This window comes from Sceloporus undulatus, chromosome 1 (assembly GCF_019175285.1).
Source record: "Sceloporus undulatus isolate JIND9_A2432 ecotype Alabama chromosome 1, SceUnd_v1.1, whole genome shotgun sequence".
Classification (NCBI taxonomy): Eukaryota; Metazoa; Chordata; class Lepidosauria; order Squamata; family Phrynosomatidae; genus Sceloporus; species Sceloporus undulatus.
This window is the reverse complement of record NC_056522.1, coordinates 288,092,693-288,116,419: the sequence shown is the minus strand read 5'-3', so window position 1 is coordinate 288,116,419 and position 23,727 is coordinate 288,092,693. Positions and strand designations below refer to the sequence as shown.

General features: G+C 42.2%; 1 protein-coding gene across 7 annotated transcripts in view; it reads right to left on the bottom strand.

The window, feature by feature from the left end:
* Positions 1–1,933: 1,933 nt before the first annotated feature.
* BDNF (brain derived neurotrophic factor) overlaps positions 1,934–23,727 on the bottom strand; it is a 62,098-nt gene continuing 40,304 nt past the window's right edge. For 4 of the 7 annotated variants that reach the window (XM_042479020.1, XM_042479281.1, XM_042478929.1 and 1 more), the window contains exon 2: positions 1,934–3,391. In XM_042479020.1, the coding sequence (XP_042334954.1) occupies positions 2,630–3,370 (741 nt within the window). In that variant the 5' untranslated portion in view covers positions 3,371–3,391 and the 3' untranslated portion in view covers positions 1,934–2,629. Of the gene's footprint in view, positions 3,395–3,531; positions 3,674–15,639; positions 15,735–19,039; positions 20,820–23,727 lie in introns of those variants that run through there. The other 3 variants (XM_042479107.1, XM_042478853.1, XM_042479194.1) reach the window with 3 other exon arrangements.

Genomic DNA, 23,727 nt, shown 5'->3' with positions numbered 1-23,727 from the left:
GAATGGAGTGTGGCTTTGGCGCGACCTCCGGACTCTTAGGACCCATGCATCATTTAAATAGCATACCCCCAAAGAGATCCGAAGCAGCTTTATTTTGGCAGTCTGTAACAGGCCTTAGTTAGTTTCAAAGGTGCTACAAGATCCTTTTGAATACTAATATTCCAGACTAACATAGCTATGTCTCTAAATTTTACCCCCTAGCTGATGAAATAGTAACCCAGTCTTTGGGTTGTACTGCTTTAAACCAGTGGTTCTCAAATTGGAGTTCCAGATGTTTTGGACCTCAGGTCCCACCATCCTTGATCAGTAGCCATACTGCTGGGGCATCTGGGAGTTTGAAGTCCAGAAACCTAGATGGCCAAAGGTTGAGAAGTACTGTTTTAGATGATTCATTGGAAACCAGCCTGGTCTTCTCTCTGACATATTAAATTTCTAGGTAGAATGTCAATGGAGAAGGAAAACAACATTCTACCTGCAGTCTGAAGTGGTACAGTCCAGATACAGATGGACCTTAACTACTATTTGTACAAACTACATTCTACAGCAAACCAAAATTCTCTTTCTAGAAAAAGTTTAGAAGCCAGGAAAGCATGCATCTTTCTTGTAAAATATGCATGTGGATACCCCTTGCAAAATGGCATTGTGTGCACTGTCATACATACCTTTACAAGGGTGAGGAATATCTTTACAAGGATGGGAATCATGTGGTCCTTCAGAGGTTGTTGGACTGTAACTCCCAGCATCTCTTTACCCACTGACTCCCAGGGCTGCCGGGAGCTGCAGTACAAAAACCTCTGGAAGATTGTATTTTAATAAGAAGTACTTCATCTGCAATCAAGCTGATTTCTTGCTGTGCTGTGACTCTGTGTTGTCACTATCTATTTGTGCTGCAGACTATGCTGGATTAGCCAATAATTACCCATAATCTAAATCTCCATTCCTGCGCTCAGTAACTGACATATGCATCCCAATAAGTCAGCTTTAATTAAAGTGCATACTACTGATGCCAGGATTGCATCTTAGAATTTACTTTTAAACAAAAGCTCTGGTTCTACAGGATTATGTTTCCTGTAGGAGTTAAGGCTATTGTGTGCTACCCCTCCAAAAGACATAGACCTTTACCGGCATATTTAGATGCAACAGGTAGTTGGGTTTTGAGGTAGAAGGCTCTGCCTACCTGATTCCAGAGCCACTCCTTCAGGCCTGGAGTCTTTCATATCTCAAGTACAGAAAGTAGCAGGAGTTTTGAGAACTAGGGCATACTAGACATTCATTTTACAATAAGCACATCAGGTGGCACACCATATCTATATTCACCAAGAAAGGCTTTCCTAATTCACTGAGTCTTTGCAGGGTTGTATTCAATAGAATTTGATACCTTCACAACCCAATCGATTGTAGACCCTGTAGGAATAGGATGGATACATGTTACAATTTTGTGGCACCCCCAACATATTTCCTTAAATGGCATCCAGTCTTGGTGTGATTCCCTTCTATTGTGAGATTTACTGCAGTTTTCCCAACAAACTCTACCCATACAAACCCTATTTGTTCCTGTTCCAATTCTAGTTGCATGGCCACTGGCCCTGTATGGGGATGCGATTCTCTGTCCTGGTCAAGAGGTGTGCCTGTCAAAGCTCAATGCAACCTGGTACCAAATTCAATGAGTGCATATCACCTGTATGTGTGGATCTCCCTTGCACCTGCCTTTGATCTCAATACTCTAGGAGAATGGAAAACATACCTGAAGACACTGAGATTTGTTTCCTCCCCAAAAGAGGAAGGGGTGAAGTGGGGAAAACCCATTTACAACCAAACATGTAACAAACAAAATGCAAGGCTTTTCAAGCAATAATCATAGAATTGCATGGACAAACATGGAAGTGCTGCTTGCAGACTAGGAAAGAGCACTGGGAGGAACATCAACACTGTCTTTTTTTTCAGTTGCCTCTTTTTTTATTTTATTTTTTTCAGTAGTCTGATTTGATATTGCAAACACCTTCACAACATACAAAAAAAACCCCAAATTCGTTTTATCCAGAACATATACGGTGATGACAGGGAGTTTCCCCCTCTTTTAAAACCATGTGGGAATTTCAAAATTAAAATTAGAAATCAACATTAAAACTATGACAACAGCACCTTGACATTGTTTTAATTCCAACGCTACCAGAAGAATTTTAAAGCAGTAAACAGATATAATACTAACAGGAATAAAGATACTTACTGTCTAAAATGTAAACGGAATGTTTTGGTTCAATTTTTTTTCTGAAAGAGGACAGTTTATCATCAATTCACAATTTAAGCAGCATGCAATTTTATTTTTTAATTTTTTAAACGTTTTCAATTCTTGGCAACGGCAACAAACCACAATGTTAGAGGAATGTAATGCAAATTTGTTTTTTCTCAAAGTTGTGCGCAAATGGATACTTTGTTTTTCTCCTTTTGTTCCCCTCTAGGTCATGGATATGTTCAATAAATAGATTGTGGAACCACTGTACTGTATAAACCTCATTTATACATGCAGTCCATAAAATTATTTTCTTTCTTACTGAATAATTTACCCTGTTATGTATATATACAAATAGATAATTTTTTGTCTCAATATAATCTATACAGCATGAACCCACTATCTTCCCCTTTTTATGGTCAGTGTACACACACAGGAAGTGTCTATTCTTATAAATCGCCATCCAACTCTTTTTTTGTTATCCATGGTGAGAGCTCGCACATAAGACTGGGTAGTTCGGCACTGGGAATTCCAGTACCTCTTGTCTATGCCTCTGCAGCCCTCTTTCGTATATCCCTTTGAGTTGCATTTGGTCTCATAAAAATATTGCTTCAGTTGGCCTTTGGGTACTGGTACTTTTTCCAGGACGGTAACCGTTGCCCCTGACATGTCCACCGCAGTCTTTTTCTCGGCCGCTGTTACCCACTCACTAGTACTGTCACACACACTCAGCTCTCCACGGCGAGCAGGATCAGAGTGGCGCCGGACCCTCATGGACATGTTTGCAGCATCCAAGTAATTTTTATACTCCTCAAGCAGAAAGAGCAGTGGAGGCTCCAAAGGCACTTGACTGCTTAGCATAACCCGAGACGAGTACAAGTCTGCATCCTTGTTTTCCTTGCTGGGCTGGATGGCCTGCTGCTCATCCAGGAGTTCCTCTATGACATGTTCAAAAGTGTCTGCCAAAGATGTCAATCCTCTTGTGGCATCATTGGGCCCACCTAGGTCCTCCAAATTTCCCTGTGTCCGAAGACTGGGATAAGCCAAGCTGCCTTGTCCTCTGAGGCTAACTTCTTTCATTGGGGCAGCTTTCATGCAACTGAAGTATGAAATAACCATAGTAAGGAAAAGGATGGTCATCACTCTTTTCACTTGGTGGAACTGTTTGAAAGAGAAAGAGAAAGAGAATAAATTTAAAACAATTCAGTTTTTTAAAAAATAACAAGGTACAAAACAAGTAATTAAAACAAGTATTCCTTTTTATAACAGTTAGACAAAATTATGCATGGATTCTACAGAACCTTTAACTTCATGCAAGTAACAGGCCCAAACTGGCCCAAAACATTTTTGTTCCTGAGGTAAATGACGAGATGGCACATTCTCCCGTTCCATGGACTAAAGCTATGAAGCACACACAGCTGTATATCTCAACAATCCCCAGCATCAGCTACCTGATTTGTCAGCTATCAGTTTGGTCAGCTTTTTTCATGGAATGGGAAGGACACCTTGTCCTTTGCCTCAGCCACCAAATATCCGGCATCTATTGGTTATCAGAGTAGAGTTGAATCACTTGTTTAAAGGTCAGTCAACATGTAAATAAATCCCACTGATTCAATGCACCTATTCAGTGCATCAACAGGATTTAGGCTGTTACATCCTAGCTGATCCCTGGTAACTCTACGAGATAAAAAGTGCCACAGACATCATAGCTGCCTCACTCTGCTTAATGATAGAACTGGCCCTGACAGATATAATTGACATCAGTTAATATTCAGACATCCCAGTGAAGCAACAGAATTCACGCCAATGGGATTTTAGATCAGCTGTAGTTGATGTGAAGCAGGCTGTTACACAGAGAACAGTAGTCCTTTTGGCCTCTGGAACTATGCGTTCTTAGGGGGTAATACATGTAAAACCATGTGCAGCAGTGATTATGCAGTTTCCCAGTTTTATCTTTTATGTCACCACTAAGGCATTCATTTAGAGCGCTAGCTACAGCAGATGCCAACGATTGGACCACCCTGCTCAGAACAAATTTTTTAAAATGTTGGCCGGGAAGTCTCAAGGCCTTTGTGCAGTAAATGTCACACTTTAGGCATGATAATTAATTATGCCCTATTTGCATGACAAATGTAACAGCATGTTTGGAAAGGTTACTAAGCATCTGTGGTATGCCTGCAGTAACTTGACAAATTTCAGGAAGTTGGTTGTCTTTCACAGAAAGATCTCAGCATGGTGATTGGGACTATAGCAACTATAATACATTTAATTTTAAAAAACAAACAAACTGAAACTCTGCTGTATCTGAGGCTAATCCCTTGCCCAAACACATTTGGAAATTATGGAGTCAACTGAGTTATAGGACTGAGATGTTTTGCATAAGTGGAAGTAGTTGACAACAAGAGATTTGGTGCACCTAGAGTGGATACTTTAGTTCTTCCAAGTAAGTTATTCTTGCAAAATCCACACAGAACTAGACCAACAATATATAACTTTTGAAACATTGTCACACGAGGGTAGTCAGTGAATCAGTCATGTGCCATATAAAGATTTCTGCCACTGGCCCTTTACAGGGATGTATGTGTGCATGTTTTTTTTTTTTAAAAAAAAACATCAATCAGCCAGAAATGGAGCTAGAGAGTCGCAGCTTTCTCTGTGCCTTACTGCATGACATTGTAGCACTTAAAAGCTCTTCCTGTGGAAAATGATCATCAAAGTGAGTCTTTTAACTAGGTGGGAAAATTCATTCAACAAAAGACTTGCTTTGATGGCCATCTCCCATGGGAAGAGAACGTTAGCACTATGACACCATGTGGTAAGGCATGGAGAAAAACACTACTCTCTGGCTTTGTTTCAGCTTTGTTTTCTCTTGCAATAAGGTTCTAAATACTCAACTGAAGTTTTAAATTACTGCAATGGTAAAAATTGAGGAGTGAAGAAAAATTTCACTTGGGGAGGTAGGATCTGGTAAGCAATGCTCTCATTTTGTCCCCCTTCCACAGCTGTATCCCTGCTATGGTTGCATACTATGTGGCCTTGAGGTTTGTAGCTTTAAGGCACCAAAGCTCTCTAGATGAGAATTCAAATACCCATCCCTAAACTACAAATCCATAGGATGTTGTCATGGCAATTAAAGTGGAATCATGTCATGATAACTGTATAATGTAAAAGGGGCCCTGGTTGTCAACACGTTGGCACCATTTGGGGAAAGATTTTTTCCCCTCCCATTGTAGGGAAATTATCACTGGACTCAGGAAATACAAGAAATGTACCTTATATCCCAACTCTGAGCCTAAGTCTTAATAGAGTGTTAGTCTTACGAGATCAGAAAATACAGGGTCAAATTCATTGCTTCTGAGCATATAAAAGGAAATTATTCCAAATCTGAAAAAGTGTTTTATATTCAAATGTAGAGAGTCATATAGCCCAGGGTGGAGACTGTGGTGCTGAACCGATGAGAAGAAAGGGGTGGCCAGAGGATTGGTGCTGTGGCAACTTCACGGGCTGGGCAATGATCCACCCCAAAAAGGAGCTGCGAAATGCAGCTCCTTTCTGCACCACTGCCAAGGCACCATTAGCACCCTGGAGCGGTGTGGTGATGTCTTGTGCTCTGTCATTTAGAGGTGGCTCATGAGGCACGTCATCAGCACACGCACCATCTATATGCACGCACACCCAAAATGGTGCAGGGAGAGTGTGGGGCATGCGGACTCTCCGTGCTCCCCAGCCCTAATTTCGGCCCCAGGCAACCACAAAGTGGTAGTCTGTACTGGGCCTATGTAACTCTTAAAAAGTGGCTGGACCGTAACTTCCATCATTTATCATCACTGGCCAATAGCAACTGGTGACTTCCATGTTAGTAGGGTGTTTGATCCACTCTAGTTTTTACTTCAAATTGTCAATGGTTATCTAAGATGGTAAATCCATTTGGTGAGATAGGGTTCAGACCCTTAAATAATTCCTTTAAACTTCACATTGGAACCCAAAACACACTGACTATCCCACTGACATGAAAACCAGCAGCCACCGCTACCACCGCTGTGCTGGCTAGGACTGATGGGAATCGGTCATCCAGTATTGGGAGAAATACACATTTATTTGCTTATTTATTTGATTTATATCCTCCTTTCTCCCAGAGATGAAACACAATAAAATGAAAAACAGAAACGGTTTAAAAAATAAACATATGGCTGGAAATACACAAAAGGGTAACATTTTTAAAAAGCATAGATGAAGGAGACTTAAGTCTACAAAAGCTTATAGTATCAGCTTCTTTCTTAGTGTCAAAGGTGTTACAAGATCTGTCTATATCTTAAAAACAATTAAACATGTTGTAATATTAAAATATAGTTGAATTGAAACAATTTAAAAATGCAACAACTAAAAACAAACAAAACAAAAAAACATCACGAAGATTAAAAACCTTTTTTCACACCCAGTGAATTGTTTTACGTCAATGAGAATACAAACATCTTTGTGGCTGGTGGTAAGGACAACAGAGAATCTATTCTCTATAGGAAGGGAGTTCCACAACCTCAAAATGGATCTTAAGCTTTTTCACATTATAATATTATAGCAATTCCCTGACACTTTAATAATAAATAAATAAATAAAATTTTTATTTATACCCCGCCCTTCCAAGGATCAGGGCGGCTTACATAGTAGTTAAAAACAGACACAATCCACAATAAAACAGAAAATTTAAAAGCACAAATACATCAAAAACAGCTAAAATAACAAAAAGCCCCATAGCCCAACCTCTTGGCCACGGAAAGAGGAGGGAGGCCCACAGGATATTTAATCGGGGAATGCCTGTTGAAACAGGAAGGTTTTTAAATCCTTCCTGAATTGGGCCAGGGTGGTAGATGAGCGGAGTTCAATGGGCAGCGTATTCCAAAGGGCAGGGGCAGCCGTGGAAAATGTCCTCCGCACGGTGGAGGTTAACCTAGCCCCAGGCACCTTCAGTAATTGCTGCCCAGATGTTCTGAGGGTGCGAGGCGGAATGTACGGGGAGAGGCGGTCCTTTAGGTATCCTGGGCCCAAGCCATTTAGGGCTTTATAGGTAATAACCAACACCTTATATTGAGCTCGGAAGCGAATGGGCAGCCAATGGAGATCTTTTAAAACCGGTGTTATGTGGCTGGTCCTGGGAGCACCAGTGACCAGCCGGGCTGCCATATTCTGCACCATTTGTAGCTTCCAAGTTTGGTATAAGGGTTGCCCCATGTAGAGTACATTGCAGAAATCCAGTCTCGAAGTTACCAGAGCATGTACAACAGTTTCTAGGTCCCTCTGGGCCAGGTATGGGCGCAGCTGGCGAATCAGCCGAAGCTGATAACAGGTGCTCTTGACCGTCGCATTCACCTGAGCAGTCAGGTGAAGCGACGAGTCAAGAAGCACCCCCAGACTGCGCACGGAGTCCTTCACAGGGAGCGTGACCCCGTTCAGGACAGGTGGAATCACCGCCATTCCTGGACCAGGAGAACCTATCACTAGTACCTCCGTTTTCTCTGGATTCAATTTGAGTCGGTTTTCCCTCATCCAGCCCATTACTGACTCCAGACAGGCGACGAGAGGAGAGACACCATCCCCAGTCACTGCATCAGTCGGAGACATAGAGAAAATGATTTGGGTGTCATCAGCGTACTGATAACCCCGCGCCCCATGTCTCCGGATGATCTCTCCCAGCGGTTTCATGTAAATGTTAAATAGCATGGGAGACAGAATGGCTCCTTGAGGGACCCCAGTTTTAAGGGGCCTCTCGTCGGAGCACACGTCTCCCAGCTGCACCATCTGGGACCTCCCAGAGAGGTAGGACCGGAACCACTGGAGCGCAGTGCCCCCGATTCCCACCTCTGCCAGGCGTCCCAGAAGAATACCATGGTCTATGGTATCGAAAGCCGCTGAGATGTCCAAGAGCACCAACAGGGACACGCTTCCCCTGTCGATGCTCAGACGGAGATCATCGACCAAGGCGACCATGGCCGTCTCAACCCCGTAACCCGCCCGGAAGCCAGTTTGAAATGGGTCCAGATAATCCGTTTCATCCAAGACCGCCTGAAGCTGGATCGCAACCGCCCTCTCGATCACCTTTCCCAAAAATGGCAGCAGCGAAACAGGCCGATAATTATTATGTACCAGGGGGTCGAGAGAGGGCTTTTTTAGGATCGGATTTACTATGGCCAATTTAAGATCCGATGGAAATAGCCCATCCCTCAAAGATGTATTAATTATCCGGCGTAACAATAATGCTACCGCCGGTCCCCCCTGGGCCACTAACCACGAGGGACAGGGATCAAAAGAGCAGGTCGTTTTCCGAACACTTCCGAGGATCTTGTCCACATCCTCGGTACTCACCAACTCAAATTGATCCAGTTTAACATAGTCCACGGAGGCTCTGGACACTTCTACCCTAGGTTCTGCTATAATGTCAGCGTTCAGACCTTCGCTTATACGAGAAGTATTATCCGCGAAAAAGTCGTTAAATAAGTCGCAGCAGGCCTTAGAAGGTTCAAGGATCTGGTTCAGGGCGGGAGGGAGCTGAGTTAGCTCCCTGACCACCCTGAACAACTCTGCCGGACGCGACTCAGCGGACGCAATACGAGCACCATAGAACGAATTCTTTGTTGCTCGTATTGCCTCTCCGTAGTCCTTTAATAGTTGGTCTAGGAGAGTCTTGTCGTCTAAGCGAAGGTGTTTCCGCCAACGGTACTCTAGCCGTCGCAGAACCCGCTTCCTCGCCCGGAGATCTTCCGTATACCAGGGCTTACGTTTGGAAGCGGGCCTGAGAGGGCGCTTGGGAGCGATCCTGTGTATAGCCCTAGAAAGACCGGTATTCCAAATACCGGTGAGGGCATCAACAGAGTCACCGTCAGTTCCAACCGTGAGCCCCTCTAAGGCTTCTTGGAACCTCTCAGGTTCCATCAGCCTTCGAGGGTGGACCATCCTAACAGGTCCACCACCCCCGGGGGGGATCTGGGTAGAAGCCTTGATTTTCACCTCTACCAGGAAATGATCCGTCCATGACAGGGGGGAAACATTTGCTATTTCCGCCCACGGATTTTCCGCATCCGAACAGAAGACCAAATCGAGAGTATTACCCGCACAATGCGTAGGACCCTGTATCAGCTGGGACAGGCCCATGGCCGCCATGGTCTCCATGAATTCCCGAGCTGCACCGGATGGAACATAGCTGGCCGTGAGGGAGATGTTGAAGTCGCCCAGGACAAGAAGCCTGGGCGTCTCCAACATCAGCTCAGCGACCAGCTGTGTCAGCTCGTTAAGGGAGTCCGCTAATGCACGGGGTGGCCGATACACTAACAGAATCCCTAGACTGTCCCTAGCCTTTAGGGTCAGGTAAATACACTCGGTATAGGAGGTCTGTCAGATGTGGTTCCTAGTGAGGGACACGGTGTTCCTATGTACCAAGGCCACACACCCCCCGCCCACCTAACCTGCGCTGGTCCTTCACCGAGTACCCAGCAGGCAGGGCCTGAGCCCACACGGCATCCCCTTCAGGCCCCAGCCAGGTCTCGGTAATGCAAGCCAGGTCGCACTTAGAGTCCTCCAGCAGATCCTGGAGGATGTGGGTCTTGTTATTAAGTGACCTGGCATTGCATAGGAGCAGCGACAGGGTTTGTGGCACGGTTCGAGAGACCCTCAGGTCCTTCAGGTTGGGAGGGGGACAGGAAGGCGAGATAGATATGATGCATCGATCACGCCTTCCCCTGGAACGGAAGTCCCTTCTCCCACCACCATACCTCCCCCTGCCCCACACAACCTCAATTGGAGCTCCGTCCACCAAGATGTTATCCCCGGCCCAGGCATCCCCCGCATCCCTATCCTCCCCCCACCCCTCTATGGCTACTAGAGGAGCAGAGGTTAGCCACTACAGGCATCCTCTGCTCCCAGGCTAAACCGAAGCCTCCCGCACCAATAAAACCTGCGCAACTGCGCAGTTCAGCAGCAGCGGTGCTCCCCAGTCCGTGGGCGGCACTCCCGGGGCGGTGCGCAGATGCGCACCTCCGACACCCCGGGAGGAGGCCGCCCGGCAGAAGGCGCAGTCCTGGCAGCGGCAGCGACGGAGGTGGTCCGGCGTGGAGGCAGGAGGGGGCGTGTCAGGGAGGGGACGGTTGCCCGGCTTTATACCCGCCGCTCTCACCTGGCGGGCTCCTCCCTAGCTTCCCCCCAGATGGTCCTTAAAGGCCCCACGCACTAAACTGGCCGCAAAACGCCAAAGCCAGAAAGTGCCTAAAGAGTCACCTGGAGTCCCGCTGCGGTGCTCCCCAGTCCGTGGGCGGCACTCCCGGGGCGGTGCGCAGATCTGTCCTATGGAATCCTGGGTCTTATTTAGAATTCTCTGTTTGTGCCCCTCTAAACTACAAATTCTAGGATTCATAGAATTATTAAATCAAAGAATCTTAGAGCTGGAAGGGACCACAAAGGCCGTTTAGCCCAACTCTCTGCCATGCCAGACTATACAACTAAAGCACTCCTGAAAGCAATAACAGCTTCATTTGTATACCACCTAAGCAGTCTCTAAGCGGTTTACAACTGTAAGCTAATTGGCCCCAACAAGCTGGATATTCATTTTAGTGACCTCAGAAGGAATCAAGCCTGAGCCCTTGGCTGGTATTGAACTTGCAACCTTATGATTTTGGAGTGAGTTGTTGAAGTACTGGCATTTAACCACTGCACCACCACCTGGCCTCAGTTTAAAGTATCTCCAAGGCAATCTATTATACTACCAAACAGCTCTTTCAGTGAAAAATGTTCTTCCTAATGTTTAGGTGGAATCTCTTTTTTTGTGATTTGAACATCTCTGAAGAAGCAACTAACTCTCATTTCAGTACTTTTGAAGTTGAGTCGGAAGTACCTCATACTTGGTAGCAAATACTGGAGTAAACATTTTTTCTGTTTGCCAACACAGTGCTATGTAAAAAGACTCACTTCATATCCTTCATAATCATCTGTGGGAAATGAGGAATCCTAACACTTGTCAAAGGAAAGCAAAACAAAGAAGCTTTTCGTACTAACGCAGGAATTGCCCAAGTCTGAGGCCTTGACATTTATATGAGGAAATGTTCTGCTGTTAGGAATTCTCTGTTGACAATACTCTAATTTCAACATGTCCCTTGGATAGCAGTCAATCTTCCGATTCATATATATCACTATGGCAGGAACATATAAATATTACTTGTTTACCTGGCCCTTGAAGATCATAATTGACTGAACTTTTTGCTGCAGTTATTCTAAGTCCTCATATATGTGCTGTTTAACTTCAGTAAGACAATTTTAACCTTTCACAAAACTTGTCCAAACTGATACAATATAGAGGTGACAAAAAACTGATACTGTATGGTACTGATTCTTTGTTGGGTGATTTGAAAACAAGTGGAAAGATAGTAACAGCAAAAAAGGAGACCAGTAAATTCCTTCCCTGGCTGCACAGGCCCCTGAGCACTGTACACCACCCACCTACCACCTGGATTGCCATCTTGCTCTCTGTTTACTGCATTTTCACGCCAGAGAATTAACACTGGGAAGCTGCTGAAGCAGTTCAACAGCCAGGCTTGTTCCATGTGATGGCATTAATACACTTCTAAATCATCAAACAAACCAGGCAGTTAGAGGCCAGGGTGCCACATGACTGGGTGAGCTCCCATCACTAGCCCCAGCTTTTGCCAACCTAGCAATTCGAAAGCATGCAAATACAAGTAGATAAACAGGTACCACTCCGGTGGGAAGGAAAACCACGTTCTGTGCAATCATGCTGCACACATGATCACAGAGTTGTCTCTGAGAACACTGACTCTTCAGCTTAGTAACAGAGATGGTTGGACATGAACTTGACAGCCTTGTCAATGGGGGAATACCTTTACCTAAATCATCAAAGCAGATGGTAGTGGAAAATAACAATGGAGAGATGTGATTGGCTTGAACTATCACTAAGTCAATGTATTTACTGTTTTTATTTCAGTTCCTAGCCAGAGACCTTAGCTCTTCTATGCTTTAAGTTAAAGACTCCTTAAAAAAAAAGGATACAAACATGTTTAATGTCAATTTCTCAATATATCCTTGGGCACAGATATGGCTGTAGTGAGCCAGTCTGGTGTAGTGGTTTGAGTGTTGGAATAGAACTCTGGAAAAATGAGGATTCAAAGCCCCACTCAACCATGGAAATCCACAGGGTGGTCCTGGCTAGACTCTTAGATGAATGCAATGGCAAACCTCCAATGAATAAATATGGCTCAGAAAACCCTATGACAGTGTCACTATAAATCAGAATTTTGAAAGCCGACAACAACAACAAATGGGTATTCAAACTTTTCAAAAGGATTCCAGAAATTTTGGCATGCTTATGGTGAAAGAGGCTTTATATTTTAAAGGCTACGCTCAAATGGTAGTCCAAGCTACCTTCAATGCACAGTCTTCACTTGGTAGTTGGGACTAGTAATTCAATTAGGCTGAATTATGTTGAATGGCATGAGTAACCTATATAAGGTGGGTCTACTCTAATTTAGACTAGCTTATAAGAAGCACAATACATATGTTACAGCCATTTGCTAGAAAGCCCTTAATACATCATGCCACATCATACAGCTGATAGGGAATATGATAAAGATGGTCAAAGGAAATTAGAAGGCATCTGTCTGTTTACAGTGCCCATTTTGATGCTGGCATGTGAGGTCATGCAAGATTCAATAATGGCAACTAGACTGACTGGCTATTATCCAGAATCTATATTCCACACTTACCCTCTTATATGGAACACTTAAGGAAATTTACATTTTCATTATGCAATCAATAAAGAGAACTCTAATAGAAAATTGCAACAGTAACCAAACTAAAATGCCCAATGAAAGAAAGAAAGGAAAATCAAACAAATATCTGCCTGAGAAAAAGATCTTAATTGAGCAATGGTGGAAGACCATTAAAAGGGGAGAAGTGTAAGAAGACAAGAAAACGTGTTGTTGGATCAAACCAAAGGCATATCTAGTTGAGCATTATGTTCACACATTTGCGCATGGAAACCCACCAGCAGGACTTGAGTGCAACTCCACTGCCCCTCTCACGTTCTCCAGCAACCACCAAAATACTATCTTTGATACTGGAAGAGATATGTTACCTTCTTGACTAGTAGCCACTGTTGGCTATAACCCCCATGCATTTATCTACCCCCCTCCTTATAGCTATTCAAGTTAGCAGTCATTAACACATTTTGTGGTAATGAATTCCACAGTGTAACTATGTACCTAGGGATTCTTAAAAAAAATCAAGCTGTTCTATTTTGTATGCACTGATAGGAAGAAGACCGTTTCTGTCACAAAGTAAAAGGACACACAGAAAGTTAAAATATCCCACCAGAGCCATAGACCTTGTTCTGAGCAACCTAATACAGATGTGCCTCTCCGTGTTTTCTTTTTTTAAATCAGCTTTAAACACCAAGACTAATTCATCTGTCAGGCAGTTTGAAGCAAGTCCAGGCTGAGAGGCAAATCTAAGGCTGGTGCCCACTTCACACACTGACCCCATCTACCAAGTACTTGGTGCTGCCAGAGTTGACAGTGCCGATGATACATGAACACCATCTGTATACCCTACGTGGGATCCAGAGAACTACATGAATTCATCTGTTCTCCCAAGAAAGCTTTGGGCTTTTGTTTCTCAAATAGTAGCCCCTCACCCCTCCAGCCTATGTAGCAAAATAAAAGTACTTTCAAAAGCAGATGGTGATATGGAATAGCAGTCTGTTGCTCAAAGGGAAACAGAAGTCAGATATTCCACTGAGCATAGCCAAGCTCTTGGGTGCTTCTAAAGTAAATTTTGCATTCTAGTCCTTGAGTACAGGATGGAAGGTCTACTTAACACCTTTGTCCTAGCAACAGGGGGAGCTTCATGCATGAAACATCTGTTTCTCTTCTGTGCTTATCATGCATATGTTAACCCACATGTAACCATGGAAATTTCAGCTACAATTGAAAAGCAGATCTGGGAAAAGTTGCTCTAAATTTGCATTTCAGTTCCCAGTGGTCACCCTTGAAAGGTATCCTGTGTATTATAGTCCAAAAATTTATTTTCCCAAGTTCTGATTCTCCAGAAGCATGTCTACTTTTATATTCCATTCTCCTAGAGGCTAAAAGATTAAACTTTTGTCAGATATGATGATTGTATAAGTTTCAGATTCAGAGATAAAAGGAACAATGTATTTGTCAATACCAACAATAAACTGCCCAGAAATCCATGTATATATTGCTTGAATTAAAAATGGAAATAGCCAGGACAATCAGGTCCTAATGTGTTTTCAAATTTCTATTAATAACATTTGCTCTCTTGTAATTAGTTGAAATCAGGTTGGAGCAATATTTCTTTCACAAAGATACTGTGCCATCAGAAACAGTTAAGACCAAACTGCTAGAAGGGACCATAACTGTCAAATATTCTGATTTTCAAAAGAATGATAGATTGCATGATTAAAAATATGAGACTTAGCATGATTTTCCTTTATGATCATGGTCAAGTTATCAAGTTATTAATTGGTAAAGTTATTTGATTTGAAAGCCGTTTTCACAGTACAATCCCCTATTCTCTCCTGAGGTACAGTGTAATCCAGATGGTGCCAAGAAGGACACAGTTTGAACACCGAGGGTTGAAAAAGGTTCCCCTGCAGCAGTGGGTCCTCAGCAGAACTTTGAACCCATCTAACACAAACAACATCAGAACCAACAAATGTGTGGAGCATAGAAAAGATTGGGAACCACTGCCTTGGAGAATTAAATACATTTGAGGTTGCATAACCTCTTCTTTGGCTCAGTAAATGCTTATTTCTCACTGGCACTGGCCATTCCACATCTTTCTTTAATACTGTGGTCCTGTTAGAAATATGCTTCTCCTAGTACTTCAAATGGCACTCTTCTGTTCTTAATAAAACAAGATTCTACTTCCACTTGCTGCTTCTTAAGATGATTTTGTGCAATGGCCATGTATGTGTGAGTGTGTGTGAGAGTGAGAGTGAGTGAGAGAAAGAAGGAAGCAGGGAGAATTGTACTACCTTTCATGTTCAACAACTGAGTATGGGTGTGCACTGCTGCAAAAAGCTGCAAAAGAGAGTATGTAAGTGTACAAATTCTCCAGGCTTGGGATATGAGTGCAAGCTGCATGCTAGTCAAGAACAATGATGTTTTACCAGAACTCCCTAAGCCTTTAAGGTCAGTGGTTTAACATGGATTCAATGCTGGTCTGGACTTGCACATTCTAATGCATAGCACCCTGTCTATTCCCATCTACTTCCACCACTAGTTCAGTAGCTCAATACACTGGCAGAAAACAGTGGTGACTAGCAGTTCCATATCAGTGGGCTAAGGAATCTGCAACAAGTTTTAGGAGTTACCCAAGGTGCTGAACCTTACCTTCAAACAACTGAAGGAAAATCTTCTTTCAGTTTTGGATGAAAACAGAAGGATTCAAGTTTCTACATCACTGACACTGAAGCCACTAGACTCCACTGAGGGCAAAACAGATTAGCAAGATTAGCCAACCATGAGATGTATGGAGAAAGCTCCTACCTACAACAATCCTGTACCAAAGTGATTTTAAAGTTTTCAGCCTTCAAGAAACAAACCAAAACTCATAGTCAGGCACACTGTTAGGACCAACTGGAGAACTTGGAAAGTTTCTGCACCTCTGAAATTGTTGTTGTCAACTGCCCTCAAGTCAACTTTGACTCATGCCAGTCTCATGGATGAGACATCTCCAAGACTCCATGTGCTCTGCCTCTCTGCTCTGGTCCTGCAGGTTCAGGTCTGTGTTGTCTTTGATTGAGTCTAACCATCTGGCATGTGGTTTTCCTCTCTTTCTACTACTTTCCACCTTTTCTAGCATCATTGTCTTTTCTAATGATTCGTTTTTCCTCATGATGTGGCCAAAGTACAACAGTATCGATTTATTCAACTTGGCTTCCAGAGTTCGAGCTTGATTTGTTCTGGAACCCATTCATTTGTCTTCTTGGCCATCCACAGTATCCTCAGCATTCTCTTCCAGCACCACATGTCAAATGAGTTGATTTTCTTCCTATCCACTTTGGCTTGGACAGTCTCCACTTTAGGGTTCAGACATATGTCTTTACATTTTGTATCTTGTCCAGTTCTTTCATAGCTGCCTACCTCGTTCCTAATTTTCTTCTGACTTCTTGACTCCACTCTGTCTCCACTTTGATCAGTATTTGAACCAAGGTATAGGAACTTTAATGAAATTGAGATTAACTATTTCAATTTTCACATAGCCTAGGATATATTCTTGTAAATCTTCTGTGGTCATTATTTTGTTTTGTTTTGCTGTGTTTATGTTCAGCATTAAGCCTACCTTGGCACTCTCCTCCTTAGTTTTCTTCAATAATTGCTCCAAATTGCTTTGAAATCTGAAAAATTGTAGTTGGTCCTAACACAGGGATTGCTTACCTGTGAGATTTGGTTTTGTTTTATTCTCATCAACCAACATGAGTTTGTTCTTATATTTTCTTCACCAAGCCATCTGTTGAGGGATCCCTGAATACTTGTGACAGAAATTGTGATTTTGTCAATTATAATCCAGGGTATATGAGCAGATCTTGTAGGATACCTACTGAGCTTTTGAGTCTTCACTGTTATTATGTATATAGTGATTGACCTAGGAATACATACATCCTTTTTCTTCAGCTATGCATTGCAGAGAGAGATTGCTAGGGTTATGCAACCCCTGTTTCAGTAATAAGTATTTTAATCATTGCTGATCTGCTCCTTTTGCATTTGCCTGGCATTTAAGAATTCCTTTAGTATCTGCTCTTAACTTATTATTCTGTTCCTCATCATTACTGGCTTTGTGCTGCTTTTTTCTGTTTTATTATTACTGTTTTGGTATTGTTTTTCAAATGGCATTTTGCTTTATTTTAATTGCCCTGAAACTCTGTAAAAAGGAAGGCTTTAAAAGCCACTTCATACCAGGCAATTATAGTACTATGATTCCACTTTTATTCCCATGACTGCATCCTGTGGAATCTTGGGTTTTGCAGTTTGGTGAGGCACCAGAGGAGTTCTCTGGCTGAGAATTCCAAACATGTTGTTGTTGGTTGCCCTAAAGTCAACTGCAACTTATGGTGATCTTATTGTAGAGTTTTATTGGCAACTGTTACTCCAAGGAGGTTTGCTATTGCTTTCAACTGTGGCTGACAGAGACTGACTTGCTCAAGGGCATGCAGTGGGATTCCATGGCTAACTTAAACTGCTACACTATATGCTGGCCATCCAGAATGCTAAATACCCCACCCTAAACTGCAAATCCCAAGATTCCATAGGATGATAGCATGGGACCATAGTGCTACATCTGGGTTGTGTGAAAGAGTCCTAGGTTTTTGAATCAGTCACTAAATCACATATTGAATTCCATTTTGAGAAAAAAAGAAGGATAGAAATCCAACAAATAAATGAATAAATAAAATAACTACTGATAAGCCAGTTCCCTGGCAGAGGATTTGAAAATATTGATTCTGTCAACACAGACCATATGAAATTAGCATGCCACAAGGAGAAAACTGCACCATACAAAGTGTCTCCCTGTCAGAAATAACTATCTACTGTAATGGTTTATTTTTGTTAAAAAATGCTACCGAACAGCTCCAGAAAATGAGCTAAATCCCACATTACAGAGGAAGTCTAAAAGTGCCTAGCATTTTGATGGAGAATGTTCCTTCTCTCCATGACAACAAGAATTAACTAGTATTTTATTTTTATGGGAAATCCTATGCTTAGTCAATTCAAGACACACTGCACTTTCTGTTTTGAGTGTGTTGCATTAATGGCTCATAGTAACTGTATTTAGCTAGGATCTTCAGGTTCTCTCCTGTCGCCTCTTTCCCATCATTTCTGGATTATATCCTAGCTACTCTTTTTCTGGCACTCTGCCCCATTGAACTTGGGTCCAACTAGTATGTGTAATTATATGTAATTCACAGGGAAATCAATGGGACACCTATCTGGGTAAATAAATATGGATAGAAGTTCACTCCAAATAGTAGTAGTAAATTCAGGCAACTGATTTACTTCTATTACCATCCATGCAGAATTTCAGGCTGCTGTGGTTTACTAAAAGAAGCCTTCAAAAGATTCCTGCTTTATTTATCTTTCCATAGTGTGTGAACAGATACAAAAATGGAGTGCATGTCAGCACATGATTTGCAAAGAACAAATGTACTGAGAGCAAGTAGGGATTAGCAGTCAAATGCATGTGCCATTGGCTGTTCCACACATACAAATTATCCTCCAGGATATTTATTCATCCAACTCTATAATTATTTTTTTAATTACTGAAAACACCCTAAACAAGCACACTAAACACATGCTAATGAATTTGAATGGCCCTAAAATGTCAATCCCCACATTTGCCCATTTGGTAGTTGATGGGTTTTGCTTAGATAATAAAACCAGCCAGCCCTATCACAACAGATAGTGGCAATCAAGAGGGAGGCTTCAAAATAAATAAGATTAAGTGGGAAATAACTTAACTTTCAAAATGAGGTTTGACTGCTTTGTTTTAAGAACATAATTGTCCTCCATCCATCATCAAACAATTTAACCATAAGATAACTATCAGTAACACTACTAACTCTTGCTAGAATTTACAAAATAGCAGACATCCTCCCTTCCAAATTGCAAATACAGTGGGCCCTTCCTATCCAGAGGGGTTCAGTTCTGCCTCCCCATCCATGAATGGCAAAAAACATGGATGGTTGCACCCTGTATTATTCATTGGTAGTAATATGTATGCACATGCACTCACCGTTGAATAATATGGGGTTTTGCAATCTGTGGGCAGTCAAAACTGTGGATCACAGACAGTAGGGTACATGGATAGGAAGGGGACATGGAACGGAGATTAATTTTTTTTAATAATGTCCTGGGACCTTTTGCAATTAAATACTGCTTTCTAAAAAAAAAAAAAAAGCTTATAGGAGACATCTAGATTATTATTATTTTACAAAGTATTTTTGTATCACCTCCCAGCCCAAAAACAATTGAAAGAATACAGAGATTTAAAAAAAAATGATTAAAAACACATTAAAATGATATTTAAAAACTCCTGCAAACAATCCAATTTTAAAATGGTTAAAACAGCAGTTTCAGACACTGAATTCCATGTGGAATAGCACTGTTTTGACTGAGCTTAAAAGAGATAGGGCCAGCCAAATTTCCTTGGGTAAGGAGTTTCACAGTTGAGGTGCTACTATAGGAGGGAAAAAAAACCTGTTAGGTGCACCAACCAACCAAACTTCACAAGGCATTGAGACACACAAGGCCTCTTCTGAAGATCTCTAATTTCTGGCAGGCTCATATGGGAGGAAGCAGTCTTTCAGATATCTTGGACCCAAGTCATTTAGGGTTTGTAGGTCAACATCAGCACCTTGAATTGAGCTCAACCAAATTGGAAGCCAGTACAGTTCTTGCAAGACCAATGCTATATGGTCTCTGAAATATACACCTGACACCAGTCTGGCTGCTATATTTTGCGCTAGCTGCAGCTTCTGAACACTTTTTAAGGCACCTCCACATAGAACCCATTGCTTTTCAGTAGTCACTTCCTATCCACAGAGGCTCCATTATGGGACCTCCTGACCCCTCTGCGAATAGCAAAAAAATGTGGGACCTTAAGTCCCGTTCTTTTCAATGGGAATGCATTCATGCCTGCACCTACAGCCATGTGTACGCATGCCCACTGAAAAAGCCAGGGCTTGCCATCTGCAGAAGCTCAGATCCACGGATGGCAAAGTCCTTAGTTGGTGTGGGCGTGCTGTAATCTACTTGGGAAGTAACTAAGACACGAACTACTGTGGCCACATCTATCTTCCCTAGGAAACGGCACACCTGCCAAAGTTGGGCAAAGGCACTCCTGCATAAGCCTGGCTTTCCAGGAGGAATACTGGATGCCAGAGCACTCCTAAGCTATAGACCTGATCTTTCAGAGGGAATGTAGCCCCTTGCAGAATAGGTTGTGATTCCAATCCCAGGTTGGTTTTCCTACTGACAATCAACACTTCTGTTTTGTCTGGATTAAGCCTCCATCTACTCATTCACATCCAGTCCTCCAGACAATATTAAGTACTACCACGGCCTCCCTGGCATCCGTTGAAAAAGAGAGACAGAGCTAGATATCATCAGCATATTAATTAAACCCATCCTCAAAATTCCAAATGACTTCTCCCAGTGGCTTCATGTATATGCTGAAAAATAAAAGGGACAGTATTGACACAATTAGAACACCACAGGCCAATGGGCAAAAGGCTGAATAACAGTCCCCCAACACCACCTTCTGGGAACGTTCAGCAAGAAAAGATTGCAAGCAATACCCTCAAACCTCATATCAGCCAAATGATCTAGAAGGATATCATGGTAAACGGTGTTAGGTGCTGCTGAAAGATCCAGAAAGACCAACAATATTACAGTTCAAGAAGCTATTGGTCAGGCCTCTTATCCTTTAGAGCATGGGTGTGCAACTACGGAAGGCCAGAGTGACACATTTAGCCCCCCCCTAGGAGAACTTAGAGGGCTGCACCTGCTCATACAATCAATCAATCAATCAATCAATTAAACAAACAGTAAAAAAATGCTCCCAAATGTCTCTAAGAGTATGAAGGCATTTTTGCCATATTTGGGGGTTCAAAAAAAGGCCTCTCCTGGGCTTAAATTGGCCCAAGGTGCAGCAAAATGTGGTGCAAATGCGCCCATGCCCCCAGTGGGCATTTTGGAGCATATCTGGGCATAGAGAGACAGATAGATGAGCATATCAGTGTGTGTGTGTGTGTGTGTGTGTGTGTGTGTGTGTGTACCTGATCCCTGGTGGTCCAGGGACAATCCAAATTTGGTGAAAATACCCATCATGTTGCCCAGAGTGTATTTAGAGCCCTGGGGCAGCCCACAGACCACATTTTGCCCAGCCCTGCTTTACAGCAGTGGTTCTCAATTTTGGGTCTTTACCAGAAATGCAAGCCAGTTTGGCCAATGATCAAAGTTTCTGCAAGCAGAAGTCCAAAATACCTGAAAAGGCATAATTTTAAAACCACTGCTTTAGAAAGCCATTGCATAAGACAGGGGTAGGCAACCTGCGGCCCACGGGCCGGATGCGGCCCGGTGAGGCCTTGGGACTGGCCCCAGCCCAGTCCTGCCGCCGATTGCCGCCGGGGCCTTTGGGGGGCAATTGTCTATAGAAGCCTCAGAAACATGCATTTATATTAACATTTTTTAAAAAATCAGCAAATTTTTTCGCGTGTCCTCCATTTTTTAAAAAAAAAGTGTCTTCCATTTGAAAATTTTGCCCTACATTTGTCCTGGTTTATTTATATATTTAATTTTTTAAAAAATTATTTAATTATTTATTTTTTGGCTTCGGCCCCCCCAGTTGTCTGAGGGACAGCAACCCGGCTCCCGGCTCAAAAAGATTGCCTACCCCTGGCATAAGAGAACCAATAGCAATTAACTGCCAAATGACATCATAAAGAACATTATGGGAATGCATCTGGATCAGACTAAATTTCTATCTAATCCCTAATTCTGTCCCTTTGATGGCCAAACAGAAACCTATGGAGGCCCACAAGCAGTGCATAAACACAATAACATTCCCTTTCATGCAAATGGTCTAGAGAAGTACACTGCTTTAGACGGAGGTAGTGGACAGAGATCTGTTGCTTAACTCAAGCTAGGACAGATCCACTGAGTGGTGGTTCAACATTTAAGTAAATCCAAATGATTCAATTGGCCTACTCCAGTCAGAGGTTAACAGCTGGGTTCACCCAGACTACACAGAAATGTTTGTAACAACTAATCATGCAGAGCTAATGGATCCATGTTAATTAATCCACTAACAAAGATTTGTTAGTCATGGCAAATAAGTCACGGATGATTTCTTTCCTTGACTAGTACTTCCTGATTATTTACTATCACTACAGTTTAATAACAGGCTCTACTGACATATTAGCAGAATTTCATTAGAAATTGCTGACCCTTGAAGAAGTCTTAAAAGAAATTATTTGTTCCACAATTAGGAATATTTACACACACACAAACTTATTTTAGTAATAAATAACTGTAGATTAACTGAAAGACACCATGTACTGGAAGTATATAATCATTAGGCATGAGTGCTGTTGAGGAATTTGCCACAACCTTTTCATACCCCCAAAATGTATATAAATACATCCATACCAAAAAAAGTATATAAAGTGATTTATACATTTATCTGATTTGTAACTGTATGCACACATATACATTTATATAAATTATTTATACAAAACTCAATAGAGCTTTAGACAGAGTTTCTTTTTCCACTGATAGGAAAGGAGTTTGCCCCTAGCTGGAGAAGTTGTTTGAACCTTTCACTCCTAATTTATGGATTTCCAACTTTCCATTTTAAACCAATTGGCAAAAGAAAAACCTGGTTTATTTCAGGCTTGTCTTTAGATTTAGGACCAGGTTTTGGTGCCTTCTGACATTCTTTCCATTAAAAGTCATGTCTTGCTTTTGTGGTAAATCTAAGAAAGGCAGTGTGTGGAAGAAGAAACTTTGCTGATATAAAGTTAGAAAACTTTTTCTTCATCTGCAAATCATATGGATGGTTTCAAGGAGATACTATGTCATCATCATCATCACAAAGGAAAGATAAACTCAAAAGTAGTTTCACTGTATTTTCAGTACACTTTTTTGGGGGTGGGAGGAATGAAAAGAACTAGTTTGACTGCAATGGAGAGGGAGAACCTTTGGCCAGCCAGAGGTTTTTGTTTCCCACCCACCTTGGCTAGCCAGGCATAATAAGTGATTATGGGTTGTTAAAAACTTAAGAGAGACCCAGTATGATGTTGTAGTATGAGTGCTGCACTAAGGGAGGCCAGGTTCAAATCCCCACTCAGGCATAGAAGCCCACAGGGTGACTTTGGACAAGTTACATTTTCTCTCAGCTATAGAGAAAGGCAATGGGAAACCCACTGAGAATAAATCTTGCCAAGATAGGGTAGGGTTGACATAATTTGGAGTCAAGTTTGAAGGCACATAACTACAATAAAGTTTAAAACTTTGGAGAGCCAAATGTTCCTTCTATAAGATTTCCTGTGCAAGTGTATTTATGTCTTTGTATAAAGATCACATTCTTAAGCTCTTATTTTGTGCCATTTAAGTGATGTACATAACAACTCAAAGTGCCAGAGCACATCCAAAAAGAGACAGAAAGTTCCATCAGTTCATTCATCCAGTCACCAAATACTCCCAAGCCCATCGTGTAACACATGCAAGCACTGTAAATTGTGCATTGACTGAGCAGTACACCAAGAGAAAGAATAATGTGGAGGAAGAATATCCTTCTTTGTGCAAATGAGATCCTCTGTAGACATGGTCTCAAGTTAATCTATCCACTGGGACAAGTACTTTAAAAGTATTATATAGTCAATTACCTATAATAAATCGGGATTGTACAAATTGGCAACA